Source organism: Capsicum annuum, chromosome 12 (assembly GCF_002878395.1).
Source record: "Capsicum annuum cultivar UCD-10X-F1 chromosome 12, UCD10Xv1.1, whole genome shotgun sequence".
NCBI lineage: Eukaryota > Viridiplantae > Streptophyta > Magnoliopsida > Solanales > Solanaceae > Capsicum > Capsicum annuum.
Window position 1 is genome coordinate 85026874 of NC_061122.1, and position 26039 is coordinate 85052912.

At 34.3% G+C, this 26039-nt stretch overlaps 1 protein-coding gene and 1 pseudogene across 1 annotated transcript; one reads left to right on the forward strand and one right to left on the reverse strand.

Annotated features, from left to right (window-relative positions):
- The first annotated feature begins 8810 nt into the window (after positions 1-8810).
- On the forward strand, positions 8811-10797 carry LOC107849047. Its single transcript, XM_047401598.1, has 3 exons — positions 8811-9032; positions 9509-9785; positions 10748-10797. The coding sequence occupies exons 1-3, from the start codon at positions 8811-8813 to the stop codon at positions 10795-10797; spliced, it is 549 nt and encodes a 182-aa protein (XP_047257554.1).
- A 2707-nt stretch (positions 10798-13504) lies between these two features.
- LOC107850037 lies at positions 13505-22550 on the reverse strand (annotated as a pseudogene).
- Positions 22551-26039: the final 3489 nt, after the last annotated feature.

The following is a 26039-nucleotide window of genomic DNA, read 5'->3' on the forward strand; positions in this document are numbered from 1 at the left end:
TGACCAAAACCAATATTTCAAACAAAAAAAAAATGCCTAAGAATGTCTATATCATGAAATGGAGCCTTCCAAAATGGTGAAAGCTCACTACTTTAATCCAAATATTTTTCCCGAGTCAATCACTATGTAGGAGGAGTCAAACGGCCAGTTCTTGAATAGCGTGGGTATACAGCTGCTAGTAGATGGGTTAGCGAATGACTGCTAGCATGTTTCTCATGATAAGGATAAAGTAATGCCATTTAAACAAATAAGTAAAATCATCCATGATGCAACAACTATACATATATATAAGTGCCGGGAAGGGAATCCTAGTTTACTATGTATTTAAAACCTTTGTCTGGGCTGTGTAACCTTGTCGTTTAACTATACCCATATGTCGTATGGGTTCAGCTACCTCTGCTAAAGGAGTCCCCGTACATGTAGCCACACGACCAAGAAATATTCCATGGGATGACTAGTATATCACTCTAATATAAAACGTGACACTCACACGTGGTCATCAAAGACCTCTCATATCGGCGAATATGAGTTTCCAGTTTTGGTCCCCCTGAAAACCCTACCTCACCTTCCACAGCTTTGTTACACATCCCACCATTAATGCCCAAATTAAAACCATGTCCAAACAATTTAGTTACCATTTATTAACCAAGGCCAATTATTAGTGGTATCGTTATACCAACCATACTTGCAACATTTATCCATAGCCAAATTATTTAGGTTAAGGGAACTCTTAAGTGCCCTTTTTATTTACCATAATAACCTCTTGGGAGACTACCATGTTATCCACAAGCATAACCAATTAGTCTTTAACCTTTGTAAACCATTTAAAAAATTTATAGTGTCATATATAAGCTGAAACAAGCAAGAGTTCCATTTAAAGAAGTCAATTCAATGAACATATCTTTATAAGTATTTTATCAAACATTTTGGGGGCATAATATAACCAAAGCCAATTCCAGAGACTATAAACTATTACCGTGCTATCCAATTACCCAAAATCATAACTGATGCATATAAAAGCATAATTAAACCATAGGAAACCATAACCAAGTCATTATAAACAAAACCCCCAATTAATAATTGAAAACCATAAACCATACAACATTAAAACCATGAAAACATCCATAAAATCCATGCCTTTTTAGAAATAACAAGTAGGGAAGAGACACATGCCTTAAACCAAGAAAGATGATGGAAGAAAATCACCAAAGCAAGCCTCAAAGAAAGACCTAAGTTGAAACCCTGGCTTTCTTACACCCAAAAGCTCTTGAGAGAATTATGATGTGGTTTAGAATTGATTCTAAGTGTTAATGAATTGAATTATAGGGTAAATAACCTCCTAAGTGTATTAGAAGTCATGGGCCATAATTAGGGTAAGTAGGGAAATATCCAGAAAACCCCCACTTAAGTCCCATAAAAACCCATCACGGGGATACGACTGCCCCTCTTACGAGCCGTACCCTTCCTTACGATCGTTTTTCACTAGTCGTACCCATGTCTTAACCTTTGGGTCAGACACTGTACAGTATAAGATTCATCCAACCAATTCGTAACCTCAACATACGATTCATACCCATGATCCGTATCCTTGGCAGAATGAATTACTAGGAGGATCAAACATTGTCAACCATATGAGTCACTGATACGACTCTTACCAATCCTTACGACTTGTACCCCTAAGTCATGACCATTCCAGTGATCAAAACCATCCCACTAACTAACATTGGTCAGCTTACGACAGGACCATATTACTCGTATCCCAGAATATGGCTCATACCCTGGAGTTATATTGGGTTTGGAGAACGGTTTTTAAGGAAAATTTTCTAAGGCCAAAAACAAGGATGTAACATATGCAAGAAGGTAACTAGTGCTAGTATACTCAGGGTTCCTAAATCATATGTCTAATTATGAAATAATTATCCATATTAATTAAATCGTAAGATAGAAGAAACTAGAATCATACCTTAAATCTCGATACCAAATCAATAATCAATTTGTCAAAAAATTGCCATAACAATGATAATAACAATGTCGATAACAACGTGAGTAACTAGTTAGTCCAAAGAACTAAATACCTAGTTTGAGACTATCACATACCCCCACCGCCCAAGCTCAGAAGGTTCAATCAACATAGAACACACTATAAGGCATAGTCATCACCATAACTATGCAAATCCTTATGTGGGATAATAGATATAGTTGTTTACTGGTGATAGGCAATAAGCATGCAAGGATGATTGCAATAGAATCCACAATACCATAAATGATCCAAGTATCATAATATAGTCATCATAACCATCACCATCATATTCATCCTCCGGCCTAGTCGGGTATATATTAACCATACATAGGGCTAGCCGGACTTAAACCAGTAGATGTATGTATAGGCACATAAATATAATCATCCCTTGGCCTTGCCAGGTATACCATCATAATCATATCCCGACCTTGCCGAGTATCAATATCATCATCACAATATCCTCCGACCTCGTCGGATATCAATATATCATCATAATGTCCTCAATATCATCAACATCATCAACACACATGCATATAACATCAATACTATAATCTTACATTGGGTTTTTACCCAAAATTTATATCAACAATACAGCATCATCTTCTATCCCAACCGGAGAGATGTGTACTAGATATAATAGGTGCACGAACTCAACTCGCGGCTAAAAGAGTATAAATTCATAAATCTATTGCCCGGAGTGAATCTCAAGACTAAATTATTATAAAAGTGTAGAAAGGATTAGGATTTCTCACGATTGGAATAATTAATAGTATCAATTCATAGATCGGAATCTGTCTTGGTTAAATCTTTAAAACGTCAATATTAATCTCTTTTACATATAAGTCAGCCTTTAAAATAGCTAGTTATTATTGAAGAAATCTACTTTTAAGGTGAAAAGTAGGCTTTAACCCTTATTTAGGAAAGAGAGTAATAAGATCAAATTTTTGCTAAAATCATATCATTTACTGATTTAATAATCATGAATGTATCGAATCTGTACATGCCATCACCCGTATTCAAATAATGGAACTAAAACATCAGTATATACATAAACTATAACCACATTATTTACGAGGATAAACACTTCCCGAATATCCAACCAATATCATAACATGGTCTTTTGGCTCAATAATGTGTTCAGAATAATTACAACATCATAATCACAACCTTAGGCCCACATATATATCCGAAACCCATATCAATAGTCATATATGTAAGTTATCTCATATTTGTAAGCCATAACATATCTAAGAGGCATAACATAACTATAATAATACATAAAGCATATGTTTGATCATCTCATATCTAGGAAGAAACTCATATCTAGGAGGAATAATATCAATAAGCGTCTCATATCTAGGAGGCTTCTCATAACTAGAAGGCATAATATTAATAAGCATCTCACATCTAGGAGGCATCTCATATCTAGGAGGCATAATGATACCACATCTAGGAGGCAACTCATATCTAGGAGGCATAATATCACTAAGCCATAAATTATTACTATGAGGAATATCATCTCCATAGGCCAAATATCACATCTATGACTATATCATGGCCATGAGACATTAATCATTATTCAAGAAAAATACCATCATGACTCAACAAGTCACGACGTAACCTTACACTAAAGTCCTACTAGTATCGACTATGTCTAACATCCGTGTCCACATGAGCTAACACAAGTCTTGGCCTAAGGTGGGCTGGAAGAACCCACTTCAAAACCTTGAATTACAAATTTTAGGTAATCTATACCCCAGACTAGACTAAGGTATCTAAATTCTCTCCTTGATTGTTCATAAGAAATAATCGCTCCCTAAGATACGAATCCTACCTAGAAACATGAGCAATTAAGTCAACTCCACCTAAATTACAATTTCAAGATCACTAGAATAGTCCAAATAAGGTTAACCATACTAACCATGCTTCCAATGCTTAAACCGCATCCCAAACCAAGCATGATATCATATCCATTCTATGAATTAAAAGTGTAATAAGCATTTCACCTTACGGGTCAAAAACCCTCATCTAAACCCCAAACTTCAATAATAAAAACTAAGTCATTCTACCCATAATCAATCTTAACATTCACATTCACATTCACATACAATCTATAATACGCATTATCTTACTAAGAAGAGTAGGCAGAAGCCTACCTTAATACCGAATTGTAAATCCTTGAATCATTCACCAAACAACCGTCTTCACTTCATCATCCCAAATATTGTCACACTATCATAATTGTAATATACTCATCAATACAAGAATAACAATACCCATATTGCACCATAGTGCTTTGGATCCAAAAATCACACCCAAATCCCTAAGTGGGTCCCACTAACGAAAAATGTATTTTTGAAACCAACCCAACATTCATACATGCTCAAGGAATCATAACTCTCAAAAATGGGTGAAAACTAAGATAAATTGGTACTAAAATCAAGCCCTCTAGCTATTGGGGTTTTGGGCAAATAATCAAGGAATTTCACCAAGAAAGAGGTGAATTAATACCTTAAATTGAATGTCAATCACAAAATAGATGTTAAACAAGCTTCCCAATCACCAACAAGCTCTAATTTTAAGATATCTCACACCTAAAGGTTTTTTATCTCAAGAGATGGGTGAAAATGAGCTAATTCACGACATAAGGGGACTATTTATACCCCTTTTAGGTACTCAGATGTTGCAATCGCAACATGAAAATGTGCAATCGCACTATATGGCATTAGGTGCAGGTGTTGCAATTGCAACAACCCTCAATGCAATCACACTATCCTCTTTTCCAAAGGCACCACGATCACGGACCTTGGTGTGCGATCGCTAGCCTATCAGATATCAGCTGAAACTTGGAAATTTTTCCAAGTTTATTCCATGGCCTAAGGATTCATTCGAGAGCCCATATAAGTAAATGAACTATGTAATCATACTAAATTTAATATTTCAAAAGTGATGACAAAGTCATATTTTCCATTCGAGGTTATTTTTACCTAATGTGGGTCTTACAGTCGTATTTCTAATTTTCTTCAACTTCCAACTAATAGGTCGAAATGAGCTCGGGTGCCTCGAGATCCAAACCAAAGGTCTACCCAACCTAAAATCGATATTCCAGAGCTATTGTTGTAGTCAGAATTTGTATTTGAGGTCATATACTAGGAGTTTTGGTCTAAGACAAAATCCTAACCAGCGAAAGCTCCAGAAAAGGGAAATGAGCCTAAAATCCAAACGAATTATTCGATCACCGAAGCAACAATTTTGGAAAGTCATAATTGACCTATACCCACTATGGTAAGGTTAAAAATGCCAAAAATGCATGCAAACTAAGGAAATAACCTGGAGGGTCATTACAATATACACTACTAAAAGGACTTTCATCCTCGAAAGTCAATAGACAGAAAAACCTCAAAGCATAAAAGAATGAGGTACTGAGCTTGCATGCCCAAGCAAGACTTCCCAGATAACCTCCACGAAGAGAAAACTTTCAAGGAATTTTACAACAGGTATCCCTTTTTTGACCCGCTCTCCCACTTCACTTCGAAACAGCCAAAACTCAACTTCAATCATTAACTGGTTTTCAACTGAACTAAAGAAGACTGATGCACGGAAATATGATCTACAAAACATTGATACCATCTTGATACCTGAAAAAATCAGCAAAGGCTTATCCGAGCCAAAACTAATCTAAGACATGAGTCACACCACTAACTCCAAATCCAAATATAACCTTTGTTTACCATTCCACGCCTGCTATCTACTCCAAACCAGGAGGAATATCACTTGAGTCCTGTCCACACAATCTCATCACAGAGAACTCAAAGAACTGAAGCTATTCAGCTAAAAGTGCATACGACAAACATGATAATAAGCCCATAAAGTGCTATCTGGGCACACAAATACAGATAATTAAGGAATACAATCTATGCCAATGCTATAACTAGTCTGGATGGTAATCAAAATTGTAATCCAGAAGATCAAGGAATAATTACTCATCACTGAACGATCCACTCAAGGATATCCCATCAACTGAGAATAAAACCATACTGAATCAAACTTAAGTATTCTACTCCCACTGAGCATATCATCCAAAATTCCCCAAAAAGACTAAAGACCCGTGGTCAATTCTATAGGAATTAATATTGGGTCTATGGGCTATTATCTAAACACTTATCAATTATAATCTATCCGAAGTTGAGAAAACCCAATACGTAACCACGGAGTAGGCTCAACCAGCCTATAGATGAAATCCAATCTGAGACAAAGCTAAAACAAAGGTTGCACTCAAGATCTACCACTCCAAGAAGAAATCTCAACACTAAGGCTGAATCGCTCGATCTCAACTACCCAAATCAAACTTGAAGACGGGTAGGCATTCATACTCCAACTCAATCATAACTTCCAAATTGTTGCTCTAAGGCATCAACTCCAAATTAAGAAAATAAGTTTACATTAATGTCAACTACTCAAATCGACTTTAGTATCCAAATCTAACATATCCAAGCTAAGTTTACATTAATGAAGAAAAAGGAGGAGGAGGAGGAGGAGAAAGAGGAAGTAGAAGAAGAAACGAAGGAAGAAGATGAAAAATAAAGAAAAAAAATGAAGAAGATGGCAAATGAAGAAGATGAAATGAAGGAAGAAAATGGGAAATGAATAAAAAAGAAAACTAAAATACAAAATTTAAAAAGTGGGTCCTTTTTATTACACGTGGCACATTTTAATTCCCTGGTTCAATTTTTTTTTCCATTCACGTGTTTCAGGTGCGTGTAGACACGCATGGTCAAAATTTTAGTCAAAATGATGCATTTACAATGGTTTAGGTAAGATTCGTGGGGTAATAATTCAAAAGTATAGTTTAAGCGTCTTTTAGAAAATCTCAGTCAACATTAGGGGAGTAATTATGTATTTACTCTAAGAAAAAAGAAAAATATAGAATAGATTTGAAATTTCTAACAAAGTAAATAATTAAAATCTTTCAGAATAATTAATTAATATTTAGACCAACATGGGTTTTGGTGCAGTGGATGGAGCTACACCACCCTTAATCAAAGGTTGAGGGTTCGACCCTGGGTATGGAGAAAACTCTGTTGGGACCGCTGTCACCTTAATGGGCCCTGCAACGCGTGATCTGGATTATTCGGGGCTTCAATGCGGGGCACCGAACACCGGATGAGAAATAAAACAAAAATTAATATTTAGATTTTAGCTTATGGTAAACTTTCACTTTAATTAAAGTTGTGTCTATCTAATTCTTCTAAAAAAAAAATAGTGATGAATCATATTTATGGTTGGGTTGATAAAAATCGAAACATGTACATATTGCTTGAATTTATGTTTTTCATTAATATTTTAATTTTTAATTTATTTATAAGTGTTTGCATTATTTATCTCAAGATTTTTATGACATGATTTTTTTAATTCATTTATCTAGTTAAATATGATCAATAATGCTCCCTAAGAAAAAAATCTCATCTTTTAAGTTTTATAAATTAACATTATTCAATAATATTTTGTTTTTAATTATATATACTCATCGAATAGGTATACGCGCAAAGCGCGTATTTCTAAACTAGTACACACACACACACACATATATATATATACATACATATATATACATATATATATACATATATGTGTGTGTATATGTTTTGTACTATAAATATATACGCAGATCTGTATGTCTATATATTTTGTATATTTTTTGAATATGTATATCTAATATAGATATGTGTCTTTTAAAAATAAAAGCAAGAGATAGAAGAGTAAAAAAATAAAAAAAGAAAAATCCAACAAAAGAAGTAAAAAATGAAAAAAAAAAAAAAAAAAAAAAAAAAAAAAAAAAAAAAAAAAAAAAAAGAGAGAAATAAAAGCTAGAAATATAAGTGTAAAAATAAAGGCAAAAAAATAGAAATAAAAGAAGAAGAAAACGAAAAATAGAAAAAGAAAAAGAAAAATAGGAGAAAGGTAAAAAATAAGAAAACAGAAAAGAAAAAAAATAAAGAAAAAAACAAAAAAGGATAAAAAAGAAGAAAAATAGAAGAGTCAAAATAAAGTGAAAAGAAAAAGAAATCAAAATAAAAAATAAATCGATTAAAAAAGAAAAAAAAAATATGAGAAAGCAAAAAATTAAGAAAACGAAAAATTAGAAAAAAAGAAAAGAAAAAAATGGAAAAGGATAAAAAAGAAGAGAAATAGAAGAGTCATATTAGGAAAAAAAAAATTTATAATTAAATGTACCATGAGTTAAGGACGGTTACTTCCCTTATTTAACTCTAACTGATGCGAGTTAAAATAGTAACTACTATTCAATTTATATATGTATTTATATAGCAACATTTTACTTAAATACAAAATATAATTTGCTATTTTTTATAATTATGACACAGTTGTTATAAAAGTTATAATTATAGCTGTTTTATTTTTTAAGCTCTTCCATCTGCTTCTGTCATTAATCATTTACTTTATATAACTTTCTCAATATAAATGACTCATAAAACATTAGCCATTTAGTCTTTATTTGAAGCGGTCTCATACTTTAATATTTGAAGCCTCAGATTTATCGAGTTACACCGTGAATATGAGAAAAATTGGATTATAATTTTGTCCCTGAAGTAAAATAAAATATACTTAATTAAGTTTTTAATTGAATATAACATTTTAATGTAAAAATAAAATAAAATAGGGATCCTTCAGGGTAAGTCGATAGAACTGGTTAAGATTCTTAAAAAGAGAAGGACCAGTATTGTGTATGTCCAGGAGACCAAGTGGATTGGTTTTAAGGCTAAGGATGTAGATGGGTACAAGTTGTGGTACTCCGGTAGTGAGAGGCGTAGGTATTTTAGTGGATGAGGAGCTTAGGGGGCAGGTTGTGGAGGTTAAAAAGGTTAGTGATAGAGTGATGACTATTAAGTTGATCGTTGGAGGGTCTTCTTTGAACATTTGTAGTGCTTATGCACCAAAGGCGGGCCTGGACGAGGAGGAGAAAAAGAGATTTTGGGAGGTTTTGGACGAGGTGGTAAGAGGCGTGCCTAGTTTAGAGATGATTGTCATATGAGAGGATTTTAATAAGCACATCGGGACTCTGTCGATGGGCTATGATGATGTACATGGAGGCTTTGGGTTCGGGGATAGGAATGTTGAGGGAGCAGCTCTTTTAGATTTTGTGAGGGCCTTTGGGTTAGTGGTTGTGAATTCCAGCTTTCCGACGAAGGAGAAGCATCTGGTTACTTTTCGTAGCAGGCTAGCCAGGAATCAGATTGACTTTTTGCTGCTTAGGAAGGGGGATAGAGCATTGTGTAAGGATTGTAAGGTAATCCCAAGTGAGAATCTTGTGACCCAGCATAGACTTTTAGTAATGGACTTGGTTATCAAGAAGGGCAAGAAGAGACGGGGTGGGGAGGGTCGACCTAGAGTTAGGTGGGGTGGCCTGACTTCAGTTAATGCCTTGGAGATAGGGATAAAGTTGGAGGGGATGGGGGCTTGGGAGGGTAGGGGGACGTGGATAGTACATGGGATAGGGCTGCGGGATGCATCAAAGAGTCTACTAGAGAGGTGTTGGGTGTCTCTAGGGGCTGGTCTAGCAAGTATCAGGGGGTTTGGTGGTGGAATGAAGACGTTAAGAAGAAGATGGAGACGAAAAAAGCAGCTTATGTTAAGTTGGTGGAGAGTAAGGATGAAGAGGAGAAAAGAGTTAGCAGAGAGGAGTATAAGTTAGCTAAGAAAGAGGCTAAGTTAGCAGTTATAGCTGCTAAGACAGCAACTTTTGAGAGTTTGTATAGGGGGTTAGAGGAGAAAGGCAGGGAAAAAAGGTTGTTTAGGCTTGCCAAGGCTAAGGAGTGGAAGGGTCGGATCTAGACCAAGTGAAGTGTATTAAGGGGGAGGATGGCAGAGTATTGGTGGAGGATGCCCTCATAAAGATAAGATAAAAGTCGTATTTTCATAAGATCTTGAATTATGAGGGGGGACAGAGGTGTTTTGTTAGGAGAGTTGGAGCACACCGGGGAGTGTCGCGTTTTGGCTATTGTCGGCGTTTTAGAGTAGAGGAGGTCAGTAAGGCTATCCGCAAGAGAGACGGGGCCCGACGAGATTTTGGTAGATTTTTGGAAGTTTTCTAGCGGGGCTGGCTTGAGATAACTGACCAACCTATTTAACAACATTTTTAAGTCCGCGAAGATGCCTGAGACATGGATATGTAGCACAATGATCCCATTATATAAGAACAAGGGTGACATTTAGAGTTGTAACAACTACCGGGGTATTAAGTTGTTGAGTCACACGATGAAGATTTGGGAGAGGGTGGTGGAACGGAGGTTGAGGAAGATTGTGTCAATTTCGGAGAATCAATTTGGTTTTATGTCTAGTCGCTCGACGACTGAGGCAATTCACCTAATGCGTAGACTGGTAGAGCAGTATAGAGAGAGGAATAAGAATCTTCATATGGTGTTTATTGACTTGGAAAAGGCGTATGACAAGGTCCCTAGGGAGGTTCTTTGGAGATGCCTGGAGGCGAGGGGGTTCCTGTGGTGTACATCAGAGCGATTAAGGATATGTATGAGGGGGCGAAGACTCGAGTAAGGATGGTAGGAGGAGATTCTGAGCATTTTTCAGTCTTGACAGGGTTGCACCAGGAATCAACTCTTAGTCCATTTTTATTTGTTGTGGTGATGAATGTGTTGACGCGAAGTATACAAGGCGAGGTGCCTTGGTGTATACTTTTTGCGGATGATGTAGTTTTGATTGAGGAGTCGCAGCAAGGTGTTAGCGATAAGCTGGAGGTTTAGAGACAAACCCTGGAGTTTAAAGGTTTCAGATTGAGTAGGACCAAGACGGAGTATTTGGAGTGCAAATTTAGTGACTCGAGGCAAGAGGAGGAGGTGGTAGTGAAGTTGAAATCTCAGGCAGTCAGTAAGAGGGATAGTTTTAAGTATCTTGGGTCTACGATCCAAGGGAATGGAGAGACAGATGAGGATGTATCTCATTGTATTAGGGCAGGTTGGATAAAATGGAAGCTCGCTTCGGGAGTTTTATGTGATAAGAAGGTGTCTCCCAAGCTTAAAGGCAAATTATATAGAATTGCGGTCCGGCCGGCTATATTGTATGGAGTGGAGTGTTGGCCAGTTAGGAGTTCTCATATCCAAAAGTTGAAGGTATCGAAAATGAGGATGTTGCGTTTGATGCGTGGTCTTACAAGGGCGGACAAGGTTAGGAATGAGATTATACGAGAGAAGGCGGGAGTGGTATCGGTGGAGGATAAAATGTGGGAAGTGAGGTTGAGATGGTTTGGTCATGTGATGAGGAGGGGCACGGATGCCCCAGTTCATAGATGTGAGAGGCTGGCGTTAAATGGTTTCAAACGGGGAAGGGGTAGACCGAAAAAATACTGGAGAGAAGTGATTAGACGTGACATGGAGCAGTTACAGCTCACCGAGGACATTACCCTGGATAGGAAGGTTTGGAGGAAGAACACTAGGATAGAGGGATAAGGTGGGTGTTTGAATCGTAGTCAATAGTTAGGTTTTGTTTGGTGTCTTTTGTTTGGTAATGTACTTTATTCTTGTGGTTGTCGTATCTATGTTAGTTTTATCACGTTTCTTGCTTTAGATGTTCTGGTTTATTGTCCTGTGTCTTGAGCCGGGGGTCTATCGGAAACATCCTCTCTACTTCTTTAGAGGTAGTGGTATGGATTGCGTACATTCTACCCTCCCCAGACCAGACCCCACTAGATGGGAATATACTGGGTTTGTTGTTGTTGTATAATATTTTAATGCAGTAACCATTATTGTGGATAGATTATCATTTTCTTACCTTTTGTATCTTCTTTAATTTCTCTTTCTGGAATTTGTTTTTCTCTCACATATTCTCATTTTCTTGAATTGTGTTTGCTAAATAATTCTTGTTTGTTTCTCTGCATTTCATATTTAACTTTATAATGATCGCATCATCAGGCATATACTATACTAGCCATCTTGAAAAATATAATTGTTTAAATTTTTGTACAATCTTTATAAAATAATATTATTTGATGATAACTTTTTGAATTGTATGTGACTCTAAGAAAGAATACAGTATCGTAAAGACAAGACAAAAACTTTAAGACGCGAAATATTTGCGAAAATATACAACCAATATTGCTCAAATACACATTCAATTTGTTTGTAGAAATAATAAAAGACAAGAAAAGGGTCACCCTAAATATTTGATATATTAGAAGAACTACATAAGGTCATTCAATTGATTGTATATAGCTATAAAGTATTGTACTTTTATTTTCAGAGTTTAAATAAGTCGTTACTTACATGTTTAATATATCTATATTATTTAAAAGTTTTATACTAATTGATATGGGACAAACGTGCCACGCACATTTTTAAAGACTAATGTATAGAGCAAATTGATTTATGTAGCAAAACAAACAAAACCCAAATTAAATCATCACTATGTGGTGGAATTTGTCTAAGCTCTTGCTATTTCAAATAAATACAGGATATATATATATATATATGTCATGTAATTTGCGCTTCTTCTGATTGAGAAACCTTAGGTGCTAAGTTTTATTGAGGGAAACAAGACAAGACTCAGCAAAAGCAAAACTGAACCACATACATAATGCTAAGCAAAATCAAGATAATTGGAAGAAAAAAAATTTTGCTTTATGTTCTTTCTTCGTCGCTAATGACCCAAAAAAATAATTTTAAATATCACGTGTAATAAAAGGATTTTTACCAATGTGTACGCAAGACAACCTTAATTTACTATGTTCAATGTGAAACTTATAGTAGCCTTTCAAGTTTTTTTTGCTCCAACTCACTCAATCTAGAGGTTAGAGGCATTCAACTGGAAATTAATGAGGGGAGGTTCTAGGGAGCAACTATAGATATCTTTCCATACTTTGTATCTAGAGTACTTGGGTTAATTTCTTCTGCATCATTGAACTTCGGTGGAATGCCACAATTCAAAACCATAAGCTAAATTCTCTACAAACATTGAATCTGCCTCAAGCAAGAGAGGGTGATACTGAAAAAGCCTTTGGTCATAGTCAGGAGCGCTCGCATTTTTTTCGCTTACTAGTTTAGGTGTACGCGCCTCGTGCGTGTGCCTCACTTTAATGGATTTAAATACTACATTAAATATTTCAAATCACTTTTCTAAGAGTATTTACACTTTTAATATATTATAGATTATAGATATTTCTAAGATTTTCACAATTTTAATATATTATAAATATAGATTATAGATATAGATTATAGATTCTATGACCTGTATTTCAAAATCTGGTACGCTTCCGGATTGCGTTTTCTTTGAACCATTCACCCGCTCAGAAACTCTATATTTATATTCAAATGTTTCAGCAGATGAATATGAGATGATAAAATAGAATAGCAAATGAATACTCCTTCGCCATATGAATTTCCAGATTCATAGCCATAATGAAGATTCTCCAAACGCATTGAGAAAATAAATGGGAAATGTACCTTCATAATCGTGGGGTTGTAGTATTAAAATGATTTGCTATATTGTGTATACAATAAAATAGAGAAAACAAGAGACATAGAAGGCCTGCAAAAATTTTGAGAATATATATTCATCTACCAAGAAATCCAGCTTATTTTTGGCGACTTTCCAAGAAATCCCTGGTTCTCTTCCTCATGCGGGTGAAGGCAACAAATGCACAAGCCAAAAGCCATGGAGGGACACGACCATCAGAGATATTCAACTTATTTGCCCACTCTGGAGGGTCTCTGATCACCAGTAATATTATAAGTATGGTTATCACAGCAACCCCGACCAATATCCTCGTTATAGGTTTAACCAACGAGTCCTAAAAATCAAAGAAAAGAACCATTATAACACATGCACATGCACCTAATCGTCTATTTTAACGAACATAAGCAAATGGTTGCACAAATAAGGATCATCAACATGCTTGAGAATGTCTCACTAAAGCCATTTTATGACGTAAAAATAAGAATATGTGGCCAAACTCGTGCCCTAAGAAATAAATCATTCTTGATATAAAAGAATTGAGCGACCTTTTCTTATTTGAAAGAGGAAACTAAAGTACAGGAAAAGATGGGCATAATAGAAACTAAATCATCTGTTTCAACACGGTTGGGGGATTGTCTTAATCTAAAAGGTACAATCCTATCATACTTACTCTACTTGTGAATGAGTGGAAATCCATATTTCCATGTAGATGGCTTCGAGTTTTAAAAATATAGAGATACCAACACAAAAAAGAGGACATAACTAATCTTCAGAAACTATTTTTCCTTTGTCCATGCATGGTTCACCATATCAATTAGTGATGTTTACGCCTAAAATTGTGCTAACATTTTCACTGACCAAGTTTTCCTTTCTAAGTTACTCAGAAAGCGTAAATATCGGGTCGCATCATTCACTAAAACCAAAAGGAAAACAGAATGCAAGGTCCATAACTTCTTGCTGAGCGGATAATGAAGAAATATATCTTCATATTTAAAACAATCTTTTCTCCACAAAGTGCAATTGGCACCCAAAAACAAGGTCCGGATTGCTTTTCAAGAAAGAAGTTTCCCCACTCTATTTAGAAGTAATGTTTTAAATGAACATGACTATTTATTCATTCAAACATGAGTTCATAATGGATAAAATTTAGAAAATAAACCTTAACTGCATAAGTCAAAGATAGTGAGATCTAGGTTGTTCCCCCGATATTTGATTTGCTTTGTAAACGTTCAAATATCCAATTTCCCCAACATGTTATGCTGCTCAGACTCTTTAAAAATATTAGTAGGTGCGTGTCGGATTATCCAAAAGTAATGTACTTTTGGAGAATCGGACATGAATATGGTATCGGAAGTGAAGAGTCCGCCCAACTTAACCAACATGTACAGATTGTGTGGTGTACTAACTGCCCTAATTTGGCAAAATACATTTAAACATAATCCTTTTGCAATAAAAAGTAAACCTCTACAGCTCTACTATTATATGACTGCTTAAAAGGCAAAGCCTTACACCAAAAGACATTCGCCTCAAGGTGATCACCTGCAAGGCAAAGTCATCTCCCTTATGGTGTGCATCATAGGACATTTCATCTCAGAAGAGCCCAAAGTGCACTTAATGTTATCCTTCCTTCTACGGGTACAAGAATCTGTATACTAGAAGCAACCACTTCAAGTAGTTCAAGTTTAAGAACAAAAACACAATGAAGTACAAAAAATATCCTCAACCCAGGATCAAAGTGATCTTTATAAGAGGTGTATTTTATTTTTAGAAATAAAGATGAAGCAGAACTGGCCAAGTCATCCGAATTCACGGAGTTTCCTTAAGGAAATAATTCCCCTCACTGTACCCGAGGTTGTGGAATTTTTCCTCCCAAGATAAAATGGCCAAACAAACCAACTGTAGTGATACCTCAAACAATTGGAATATCTTTGAACTCACTGAACGTTTTGAGTGATCACACATAATATTTTTTAAGTCAAGAAAAGTATTTTTATTCTGAAATATTACATCTCTAAACCTGTGAATGAAAGCAGGTTTATATAGCCATAACATGCCTCTTCTGAAAAGAGGCAATGGTTCACTTTAAAGGTTCCACCTCTTTCTGAAAATTTATATCTGTTCATCAAAGAGTGCATCTTTTCCTGAACAGTCATCTCATTTCATGAAACAATGTGTTACTTTGTTGAAGGATTGCATCCTTCTGAAGCATGCATCAGTTCATGAAGCAGTGCATCAGTTCACTTGAAACAGTGCAACTGAAGCATCAGTTCTGTTCAAAACATTGCAACTGTTACTGCATGCATGTTATATAAATGGAGTATCAGAAAAATTTTCTTGCGTTTTTCTTTTGGTATGTTCGGATCTCAATAAATTTTGTCCAAAAAGATAGATTTCATCAATCGATCATTTGACAAATCCAAATCCAAATCCGAGCTGAGCGAGCGACGACGATGATGGCGCGAGGCATCTCTTATTTCTTGCCTCACTTACCATGTGGAGTAAGTGTTCTTGATTATAAACACTTCTAAGTTCTCTTCTTCCACCAATGTGGGAGAAAGAGTAAACTTTCTAATTTGGGAGTACACTTTCCATTTTAGTGTCTCCTTCCCTCCACTATTTTACTCTCCATTTTTTCATTCACACCTTGTCATATACTATAAACCCAACAATCCCACACATGAATGGGGAATGACTTTTTTGTAAAAGTTTTACGGACAAGTATGTGATCATAAAGCAAAGACTGATTGCATCTGGATAAATAGGTTTCCCTTTGAACTTTTTGTAGTGAACATACATCGGATGCACTCGATCAATCGGTAGATTTGATATCTTTGAACCGTCGAGCTTTAATGTACACCTATACAATACATGTCACACAACCAGTCTTTTAACGTTTATGGTTCTCATGGTTTTATTCTTTTCAACCATGAACACGTCCCGATTTCATGAGAGCTTAGAGAATAGGTCTTTACTAACATTCTCCTTGAAGCGACTTCCACCTCTCCATCACATAGATAATTTCTAAATGTTCAATTATAGATTAAACTATTTGGTCAAATCTGCCAAATTTAGATAATCATTAAAAGACTTTTCGCCTTAAGTCTTATCCTTGTTTACTATACATTGTCTACATCATAAGAATGGGTTGGATAATTGACAATGTTGAACCTGTCAGACACAACTTTGTTTGATCTCCTTGAACCTAGCTCTTTGGATTTCCAGTCTGTTAGGTAGAGTTACCGTCATACTGACTTGTCCTAGGCCTTAAACCCATTCCCTTGGATGTCCTTTTCGTTCCTTCTCTAGATAGGCCTTTTGTAAGTGGATCCGACACATTATCTTTTGACTTTACATAGTCAACTATAATAATTCCACTAGATAAAAGTTCTCTAACGGTATTATGTCTTCGTCTTATATGTCGAGATTTACCGTTATACATTATGCTCCTTGCCCTACCTATTGCCGCTTGGCTATCACAGTGTATACATACTGGTGTCACTGGATTGGGCCAATAAGGAATATCTTTCAAGAAATTTTAGAGCCATTTTGCTTCTTCACCGGCTTTATCTAATGCGATAAATTCAGATTTCATTGTAGAGTGAGCAATACCTGTTTGGATGATTTCCAAGAGACTGCTCCTCCACCGATAGTAAATACATATCCACTTGTGGATTTTACTTCGTTCGATCTGGAGATCCAATTTGCATCACTATATCCTTCAAGTACCGCAGGATATTTATTATAATCTTGAGTGTATTTAAGATACCCCAAAACTCTTTTCATTGCCATCGAATGAGTTTTGTTGGGATTACTTGTGTACCGACTCAATTTACTAATAGCGCATGTTATGTCTGATCGTGTATAATTTATTATGTACATTAAACATCCCAATGCTCTTGCGTATTCCAATTGTGAGTCACTTCCACCTTCGTTCTTTTGGAGTGCAAAGCTCACATCTAAAGGAGTCTTGGCAATACCGAATTCCATATACTTGAATTTGTCAAGTACATTTTCGATATAATGAGGCTGTGACAATACCAACCCTTGTGGAGTTCTATGGATTCTTATACCTAAGATCACATCCGCAACTCCAAGATCTTTCATATCGAACTTGCTCTCAAGCATTCATTTTTTAACATTTATATCAGAAATGTCTCTACTGATGATCAACATATCATCCACATATAAACAAATAATGTCTTGGTGATTTGGAGTGTCTTTAATATAAACACATTTATCACATTCATTTATCTTGAACCCGTTTGCCAACATAGTTCAGTCAAACTTTGCATGCCATTGTTTAGGTGCTTGCTTTAGTCCATACAGCGACTTTATAAGTTTACACACCTTATTCTCTTTTTCTGGAACCACAAAACCCTCTGGTTGTTCTATGTAAATTTCTTCCTCCAATTCTCCATTTAGGAATGCGGTTTTCACATTCATTTGATGGATTTGAAGATCATATACCGCAGCCAAGACAATTAATATTCGAATCGATGTTATCCTTGTTACTGCGAGTATGCATCGAAGTAATCAAGGCCTTCTTTTTATTTGAAGCCTTTTACTGCAAGTCTTGCCTTGTATTTGTCAATAGTGTCATCTGTTTTTATCTTCCTTTTGAAGATCTATTTAGAACCTGAAGATTTATTTAGAACCTAAATGTTTATTTCCGGGAGGAAGATCAACCAATTCCCATGTACGGTTTCTTAAGATTGAATCAATCTCGCTATTGACTGCCTCTTTCCAAAAGAATGAGTCCGAAGATGTCATCGCTTCCTTAAATGTTTGAGTCTCATTTTCTAAGAGAAATATTACAAAATCTGATCCAAACGAAGTAGACATTCTTTGACATGTACTACATCTTGGATTTTATTTATTATGTACATTCTCACTTGGTTCATCTCGAGGTCATTTATACCCCCCACTAAACTGTTCATGTCTAGTTTTATACGGATAAATGTTTTCAAAAAATTCAGCATTGTCTGATTCAATTACCATATTTTCATTAATATCCGGATGTTCGGATTTATGAACCAAAAATTGAAATGCTTTACTACTTTTAGCATATCCTATGAACACGCAGTCCACCGTCTTAGGTCCTATCTTAACTCTTTTAGGCATAGGAATTTGGACCTTTGCTAGACACCCCCACACTTTGAAATATTTTAAGTTGGGTTTCCTTCATTTCCATTTTTCATAAGGAATTAATTGTGTCTTACTATGGGGAACTCTATTAAGAATACGATTGGCTGTAAGGATAGCCTCCCCCATAAGTTTTGCGGTAAACCGAAACTTATAAGCAACGCATTCATCATTTCCTTCAAAGTTTGGTTTTTCCTTTACGTAATTCCATTAGATTGAGGTGAATACGGGGTAGTAATTTGATGGACGATTCCACTCTCTACAAATATTTTGGCGAAGGGAGATTTATATTCTCCGCCCCTATCACTTCTTATCATTTTTATTTTTTTTATCAAACTGATTTTCAACTTCCGTTTCATATTGCCTAAATGCATCTATTGCTTTATCCTTACTATTTAGCAAATAGACATAACAATATTTAGTGCAATCATCAATAAAAGTTATGAAATACTTTTTCCCACCACGTGTTGGTGTTGACTTCATATCACAAGTGTCAGTATGTACTAAGTCTAAGGGATTGGAATTCCTTTCAACAGACTTATAAGGATGCGTTGCATACTTTGATTTCACACATGTTTGACACTTTGATTTATTGCACTCAAAGTTCAGCAAAACTTCTAAGTTTATCAGTTTTCATAGCATTTTGTAATTAACATGGCCTAAACATTCATGCCATAAATCATAAGACTCAAGCAAACAAGAAAAATTTGAACTTTTATTGATTTCAACATTCATTACTTTCATCTTATAAAGGCCCTCGGTGAGATAGTCTTTTCCTAATACATTTCTCCTTTGCTAATTATAATTTTTCCAGAAACGGTTACACATTTGGATCTGTTCTTGTCTAGAAGTGAAACAAAAATTAAATTCCTACGTAACTCCGGAACATACAAGACATTGTTAAGTGTCAAGACCTTTCTTGAAGTCATTTTCAAGCATATTTTTCCTGTTCCTTCTACCTTAGCAGTAGAAGAATCAGCCATGTAGATTATTTCTTCTACTTGAGCCGGAGCGAATGACGAAAACAACTCTTTGTTGGCATATACATGACAGGTGGCACCAGAATCCATCCACCATTCACGAGGATTCCCCACCAAGTTGCATTCTGAGAACATAGCACACAAATCATCACATTCTTTGTTGGATTCAGTCATATTTGCTTGATATTTTTTCTTGGCTTTCTTCGGGGCACGATAATCTGTGGACTTGTGGCCAATCTTGCCACAATTGAAGCATTTTTCCTTGTCCGACTACGTATTGAAGAGGATAATAAGGCCAACCTCTTTCTGAAAATTCATATCTGTTCATCAAATAGTGCATTTTTTCCTGAAGAGTCATCTTATTTCATGAAACAGTGTGTTACTTAGTTGAAGGATTGCATCCTTCTGAAGCATGCATCAGTTCATGAAGCAGTGCATCAGTTCACTTGAAATAGTGCAACTAAAGCATCAATTCTGTTCGAAACATTGCAACTGTTACTGCATGCATATTATATAAATGGAGTATCAGAAAAAATTTTAAGCATTTTTGTTTTGGTATGTTCGGATCTCAAATAAATTTTGTCCAAAAAGATAGATCTCATTGATCGATCATTTGACAAATCCAAATTCGAAGCCGAGCGAGCGATGACGACGACGGCGCGAGGCATCTCTTATTCTTGCCTCACTTATCATGTGGAGTAAGTGTTCTTGATTATAAACACTTCCAAGTTCTCTTCTTCCACCAATGTGGGAGAAAGAGTAAACTTTCTAATTTGGGAGTACACTTTCCATTTTAGTATCTCCTTTCCTTCACTATTTTACTCTCCATTTTTTCATTCACACTTCTATCATATACTATGAACCCAACACTTAACATGTATTATCTTTTAAATATGTTTAAAAAACATGTAGATTTTTTTCTTTAGAATCTAGCTCTCTACCGAACCCTACGTGAAAGCGGGATGCTTTGTGATCTAGGCGTCCCTTTTTCTTTTTAGAATCTACCTCTACCAAACAAAATAGTCGACAAAATAATTCAACTCCACTTTTTCCTATGTCAATAGAAATAATGCAACCCAATGAAGTGCATAAGAACCTTTTTTGTTCAAGTGCATAAGCACCCAATGCCAATAAGTTCCTTCAAAATCAGGTTCAGATTGTATTAATGTGTCAATCTAATGTATGATTTTCCCACAAGAGTTAAGAGTCTCCAATTCCACATAGTTATAATTAGCTCTCGAGAAAAATTTTCTCAATTGCACCTAAGGGTATGACCTAGTCATCAATGAAGTGAGTTGAATACCATGAGATCTCAAGTTCAAATTCCAACAGAGACCAAACACTAGGTGATTTCTTCCCATCTGCTCTAGCGTTGATGGACAGAGTTACTAGATATCTGTTGAAGTAGGAGGTGACAGATATCCTATGAAATTAGTTGAGGTACAAGCAAACTGGCCCGAACACCACAGTTATAAAAAATAAAAAAAAATTGTCTAAATTTCATTCAAATGACTCTAACCTTGCATGGAGCAAACTTGAGTCCAAAAACCATTCAAATGGACTGGTTGTCACAGACATCGGGTCTAACGCCAAAAGAATTTGGAACCAGCAAACAATATTGACGAGATTCATACTCTCTACATTTCCAGCAGGAAAAAGACCAGTGCTCTTCAGACTAATTGTAAATTGTGCACCAAAAATACAACAACAACATACTCAGTCTATTCCCACAAATTGCACCAAAATACTAAGCTACTAGGTTGTGGAGCATATAAGGGAAGAAATCATCTCTATGCTTAGACATCAATTTCATAAGACTTAATTATAGATTATTCAATAGAAATTCAAATGAACAACTTAGAGCATAGATTATTCGAACAATAGAAATCCAAATGAACAACTTAGAGCAGCATCTAGAAGATTGAAATCAAAGCAATAGTTTTTTCACTTTTTAGCTTAACATTCACCAGTCTTCTTCTATCTAAAGAAGATAATAAAATGAATAGGGCCATAGCATCAATATCATGCCTAACAGCATTCCTATTTCTTGCGAAGTCTTTTAGCTTAAGCTCATGCTAATAATTTGGTCACTTTATATTAAAAGTAAGTACTTTACCTACAACAATTTTTAATTGTCTAAAAAGTTCAGGCATTAGAAAATACTTATTTTCTTTATGCTCATGTTAGCTTGTTACATTCTCTTTTATTTGTCTAAGTTTTATTTCACGACAGTAAATTTAACTGATTATGAAAGCTAAATTAAATTAGATTAATTTGATATTTTGAATTTAAAACTTAGATGTTCAAAACTATACAGAAAAATGCATCTTAAAATGTTATCATGTTGATCAAAGTTTATGCCGTTTAACTTTCGAGAAGCAAAATGTTACAAATAAAAGTAACGAAGTGAGTATATTTTATTCATAAAAAAACTAAGACATCACGTAGACATGATTAAATATTAATCCATGCATTTCAAATATTTCGTCCTTTTTTCTAACAAACCGGCAACAATTATAATTACTCAAATAAAATTATGACTAAAATTACTTAGGCTCTCCATCAACGTAAATCTTAGATCAATCACGATAATTAATCATGGATCGTCCATTACGTGGATTAAATCGGATCGGAACACCCCGACCCGTTTCCAACCCAAATGCATAAACCGATTTGAATCTGTATTTATCTAAAATTTCCCTAACATCAAGTTGATCCTGATCCCACCCACCAAGGTTTGCCTTGAATACATCAATGGGACCCTTGCCACGTAGGTACAGGTGTACCTCCACTTCTGGTACTTTGGTCCATACGGATCTAGTTTGGTTTGTTGCGTTCGAACTTGGATTTGAATTTCGATTCGGGTTAGGTTTTGAATTTGATCGGAGTCGATTCGTTGGAGGGTAATTCGTTGATCTCCACCATTTTTATTGGTGGTGAAGGCAAAGAAAGAGGAAAGGCGAAGGGAGAGGTCAAGAAATGTGGAATGTTGAGATTGTTTAAAAGATTTGAGGGATTGATGACGTAGCAACTTTGTGTTTCTCTTCGGAATAAACATATCCGTCTATCCCCCATTAATTTAGGTGCGGAAAAAATATAAAGTAAAAATTAGTAGGTAACAAACTTAAGATTATAATTATAATAAATAATAATATTTTTATAAAATTATATTTTATAGTAAAAGTAGTATTTTTTTTGTCCATTAACTTCATACAAGCGTGTTTCACGCTATTTATTTTACCTCTTTCCTATTTTCATTCAATTATTATACGTCTCTTTATTTCAATCGTATTTTTTAAAAAAAAAATTCATCTAATTTTTCTCACAATGTAGATAAATAGTGTGCTCCATCAAATAAGTTAATCATCAAATTACAGTTATTGCATGTTATCTCTTTCATATATTCTATAAAATTTTATTTTTTTTATTCTTTTTTTGGTTCAACCTTGTTCTTGCATTTTTTTAAAGAAATTTTGTGAATTTTTTGTTATAAGATTGTGGAGGTCTGCTATAATAGCAGAATACACATATTTTAAAAGTTCAAATAGAAGTATACCACCTATTAATTTAGTTTCTGATAATCCACCATCATTTAGTTTTGAATTAATACAAGATGAAAATCTTAAATTGGTTTCTACGTCTATTCAGTCGAAGAAAGAAGTGAGCATTGAAGAGGTGATATCGAAGCATCGTAATGATTGAAGGAGATTGTGAAAATTATGAAATGAAAAGGATTGAGAAAATCTTCATCTCCAAACCCTCCAAAAATGCAAAGATCTGAGAAAAAGAGGAAGTCAAAGAAAATAGGAGAATCAAGTAAATTTCAAGTCCTGCTGGTCAAAATTCTTCTGAATATGAATTCAAAGAAGATAAAGTAAAAGAGATATTTGTATTTGTATTTTATTAGTTTATGGGTCATTATCAGATATATGTTTTTTTTTATATACATATTATTATGCTATGATATGTATTATGTATTTTTTTATTTAGTTACATGTTTATGTATATAGTTGTTACTGTTTAAGATATGCATTTATATTTTATTATTTTATATGAGTCACCTTTATATTTCGCAAAAACATATAAAGATATATAGTATAGTTATGTTTGTTACTGTTTAATCTGAATATGATATATATTTCGTAAATATATATCAGAGTCATATTTGTATTTTTTGTATGATAACATACATATGGGTCAGGCATCTATTCTGTAAATACATATGCAGAGCTATATGCATTTTTTTTGTAATGTAATATATATTATGTAAAAGAAAACATATGCATACTATGTATTTTGTATTTTTTTTTGTGAAAAGTATATGCAATATAGATTTATATCATTATTTTATTTTGTAGGTGTCGCGTGATCATATATTCATAGCAAGAGTACTTTTAAGATTTGCACCATATATTGGATGTCACACAGTAAATGATATTGAAGAACCTATTACGTCGATGTTATTAAAGGAGTAGTGTAAGATTTTTTGTCATAAGAATATTTATGGTGTCTACATGAAGAAGAAAAAATATGTAGTTCAAACACAATTAGACAGATATATTATGTCACTAATGTGTTATAAATCTTTTGGAGCATGTACATGTATTTGCATTTTGTATATATAAATGCACATTCATATGTATTTTTGTAAGGTGTTGAATTTGTCTTTGAACTGTTTTATTTCATTCTAGAGTGCAACATATATATTTATTTGTATTTTTTACTGTTTAAGATATATATCATGTATTTTTTGATTACTTATATGTATATGTATATAGTTGTCATTTTTGTTATACAGATTTTGTGTCCTATATGTTTATATATGCATATGAGTCAGATATGTATTTCTGTAAATACATATGCATATATATATATATGTGTGTGTGTGTGTGTGTATGTTCTGTACTGTAAATACATATGCAGATCTGTATGTTTATTTATTTTATATATTTTTTGAATATTTATATATGATATAGATATTTATCTTTTAAAAATATCAATTAAAGACAGAATATTAAAAAAACAAAAAGACAAAAACAAAAAAAATCCAAAAAAGGAAGTAAAAAAGAAAAAAAAAAGAAATAGAAATAAAAGCTGAAAATAGAAGTGTAAAAATAAAAGAGAAAAGAAAAGAAATAAAAATAGAAAAAAATGAAAATATAAAAAGAAAAAGAAAAATATGAGAAAGAAAAAAATAAGCAAACGAAAAAGAAAAAAAAAAGAAAAAAGGAAAAAAAAAAGAAATAGAAGAGAGAAAATAAAGTGGAAAGAAAAAAATGAAAAAGGAATCAAAATTAAAACAATAAAAAAAAGATGAAAAAAACTAAGAAGTGTTATAAACTAATAAAGAATAAAGAAGAAGAGTAGAGAGAATAGAGAGAGTAATTCTTATTTCTCTTGAGGAATGAATTACAATGAGAGAGAACCCTTTTATTTATAGGAGAAAACTAATCTTGGGGTTTGTAACTTCTCCATAAATAGACATTCACTATATATGGTAAAGTAGGCATTCACTATATATGGTACATTCATAACACTCCCCCTTGAATGTCTAATTGATAGATAATGTGCCTCGTTAAAACCTTTGTAGAAAAAACCCAGTGGAAAAAAAATCTAGTGAAGGAAAAAGAGTACACATCTCTAACAATACGCATATAAGCTACCTCACTAAAGACCTTATAAGGAAAACCCAGTGGGACAAAACCTCGTAAGAGAAAAATAGTACGTATTAACTCCCCCTAATAAGATTATCCTTGAACCTTTGCATCCCGATCTTGTGCACCATCTTATTGAAAGTTGTAATTGAAGGAGACTTGAAGAATAAATCAATCAGATTGTCACTTGAACGAATCTGTTACACGTTAATATCACCATTCTTTTGTAGCTCATGTATGTAGAAAAACTTTGATGAAGTATGCTTCGTTCTATCTCCTTTTATGAATCCTCCATTAAGATGTGTTATACATGTTACATTATCTTTGTATAAAACTGTGGGTAAATTATCACATTTCAAACCACATTTTTCTCGAATGAGATGTATCATGGACCTCAACCACACACTTTCTCGGTTTTCTTCATAAATAGCTATTATCTCAGTATGAATTGATGAAGTGACTATGATAGATTGTTTTGTATATCTCCAAGATATTGTAGTACCGCCACACATAGCCTATTTGAGACCGAGCTTTATGTAGATTAGATAAGTACCCAACATCAACATGACTAATAGGATCGGAACTGTAAACTTGCTAACAAATTAACTGAAAAAGGCTATATCAAGCCTCGTAGTATTTGCAAGATACATTAGTACAATAATTGTACTAAGATATTATACTTCATAACCAAGGAGTTCTTCATTCTTTTCTTGAGGTCAGAACAGATCCTTATTCAGTTTTGCATGTTTCTCATTTAAGCAA

Coding starts and splice junctions, on each gene's coding strand:
- LOC107849047 (XM_047401598.1), top strand. CDS start 8,811: ATGGGTACAAGTTGTGGTACTCCGGTAGTGAGAGGCGTAGGTATTTTA. Junction 9,033..9,508: donor GGGAGGTTTTGGACGAGGTG/GTAAGAGGCGTG, acceptor TTGGGAGGGTAG/GGGGACGTGGATAGTACATG. Junction 9,786..10,747: donor TAAGACAGCAACTTTTGAGA/GTTTGTATAGGG, acceptor CGGATGATGTAG/TTTTGATTGAGGAGTCGCAG.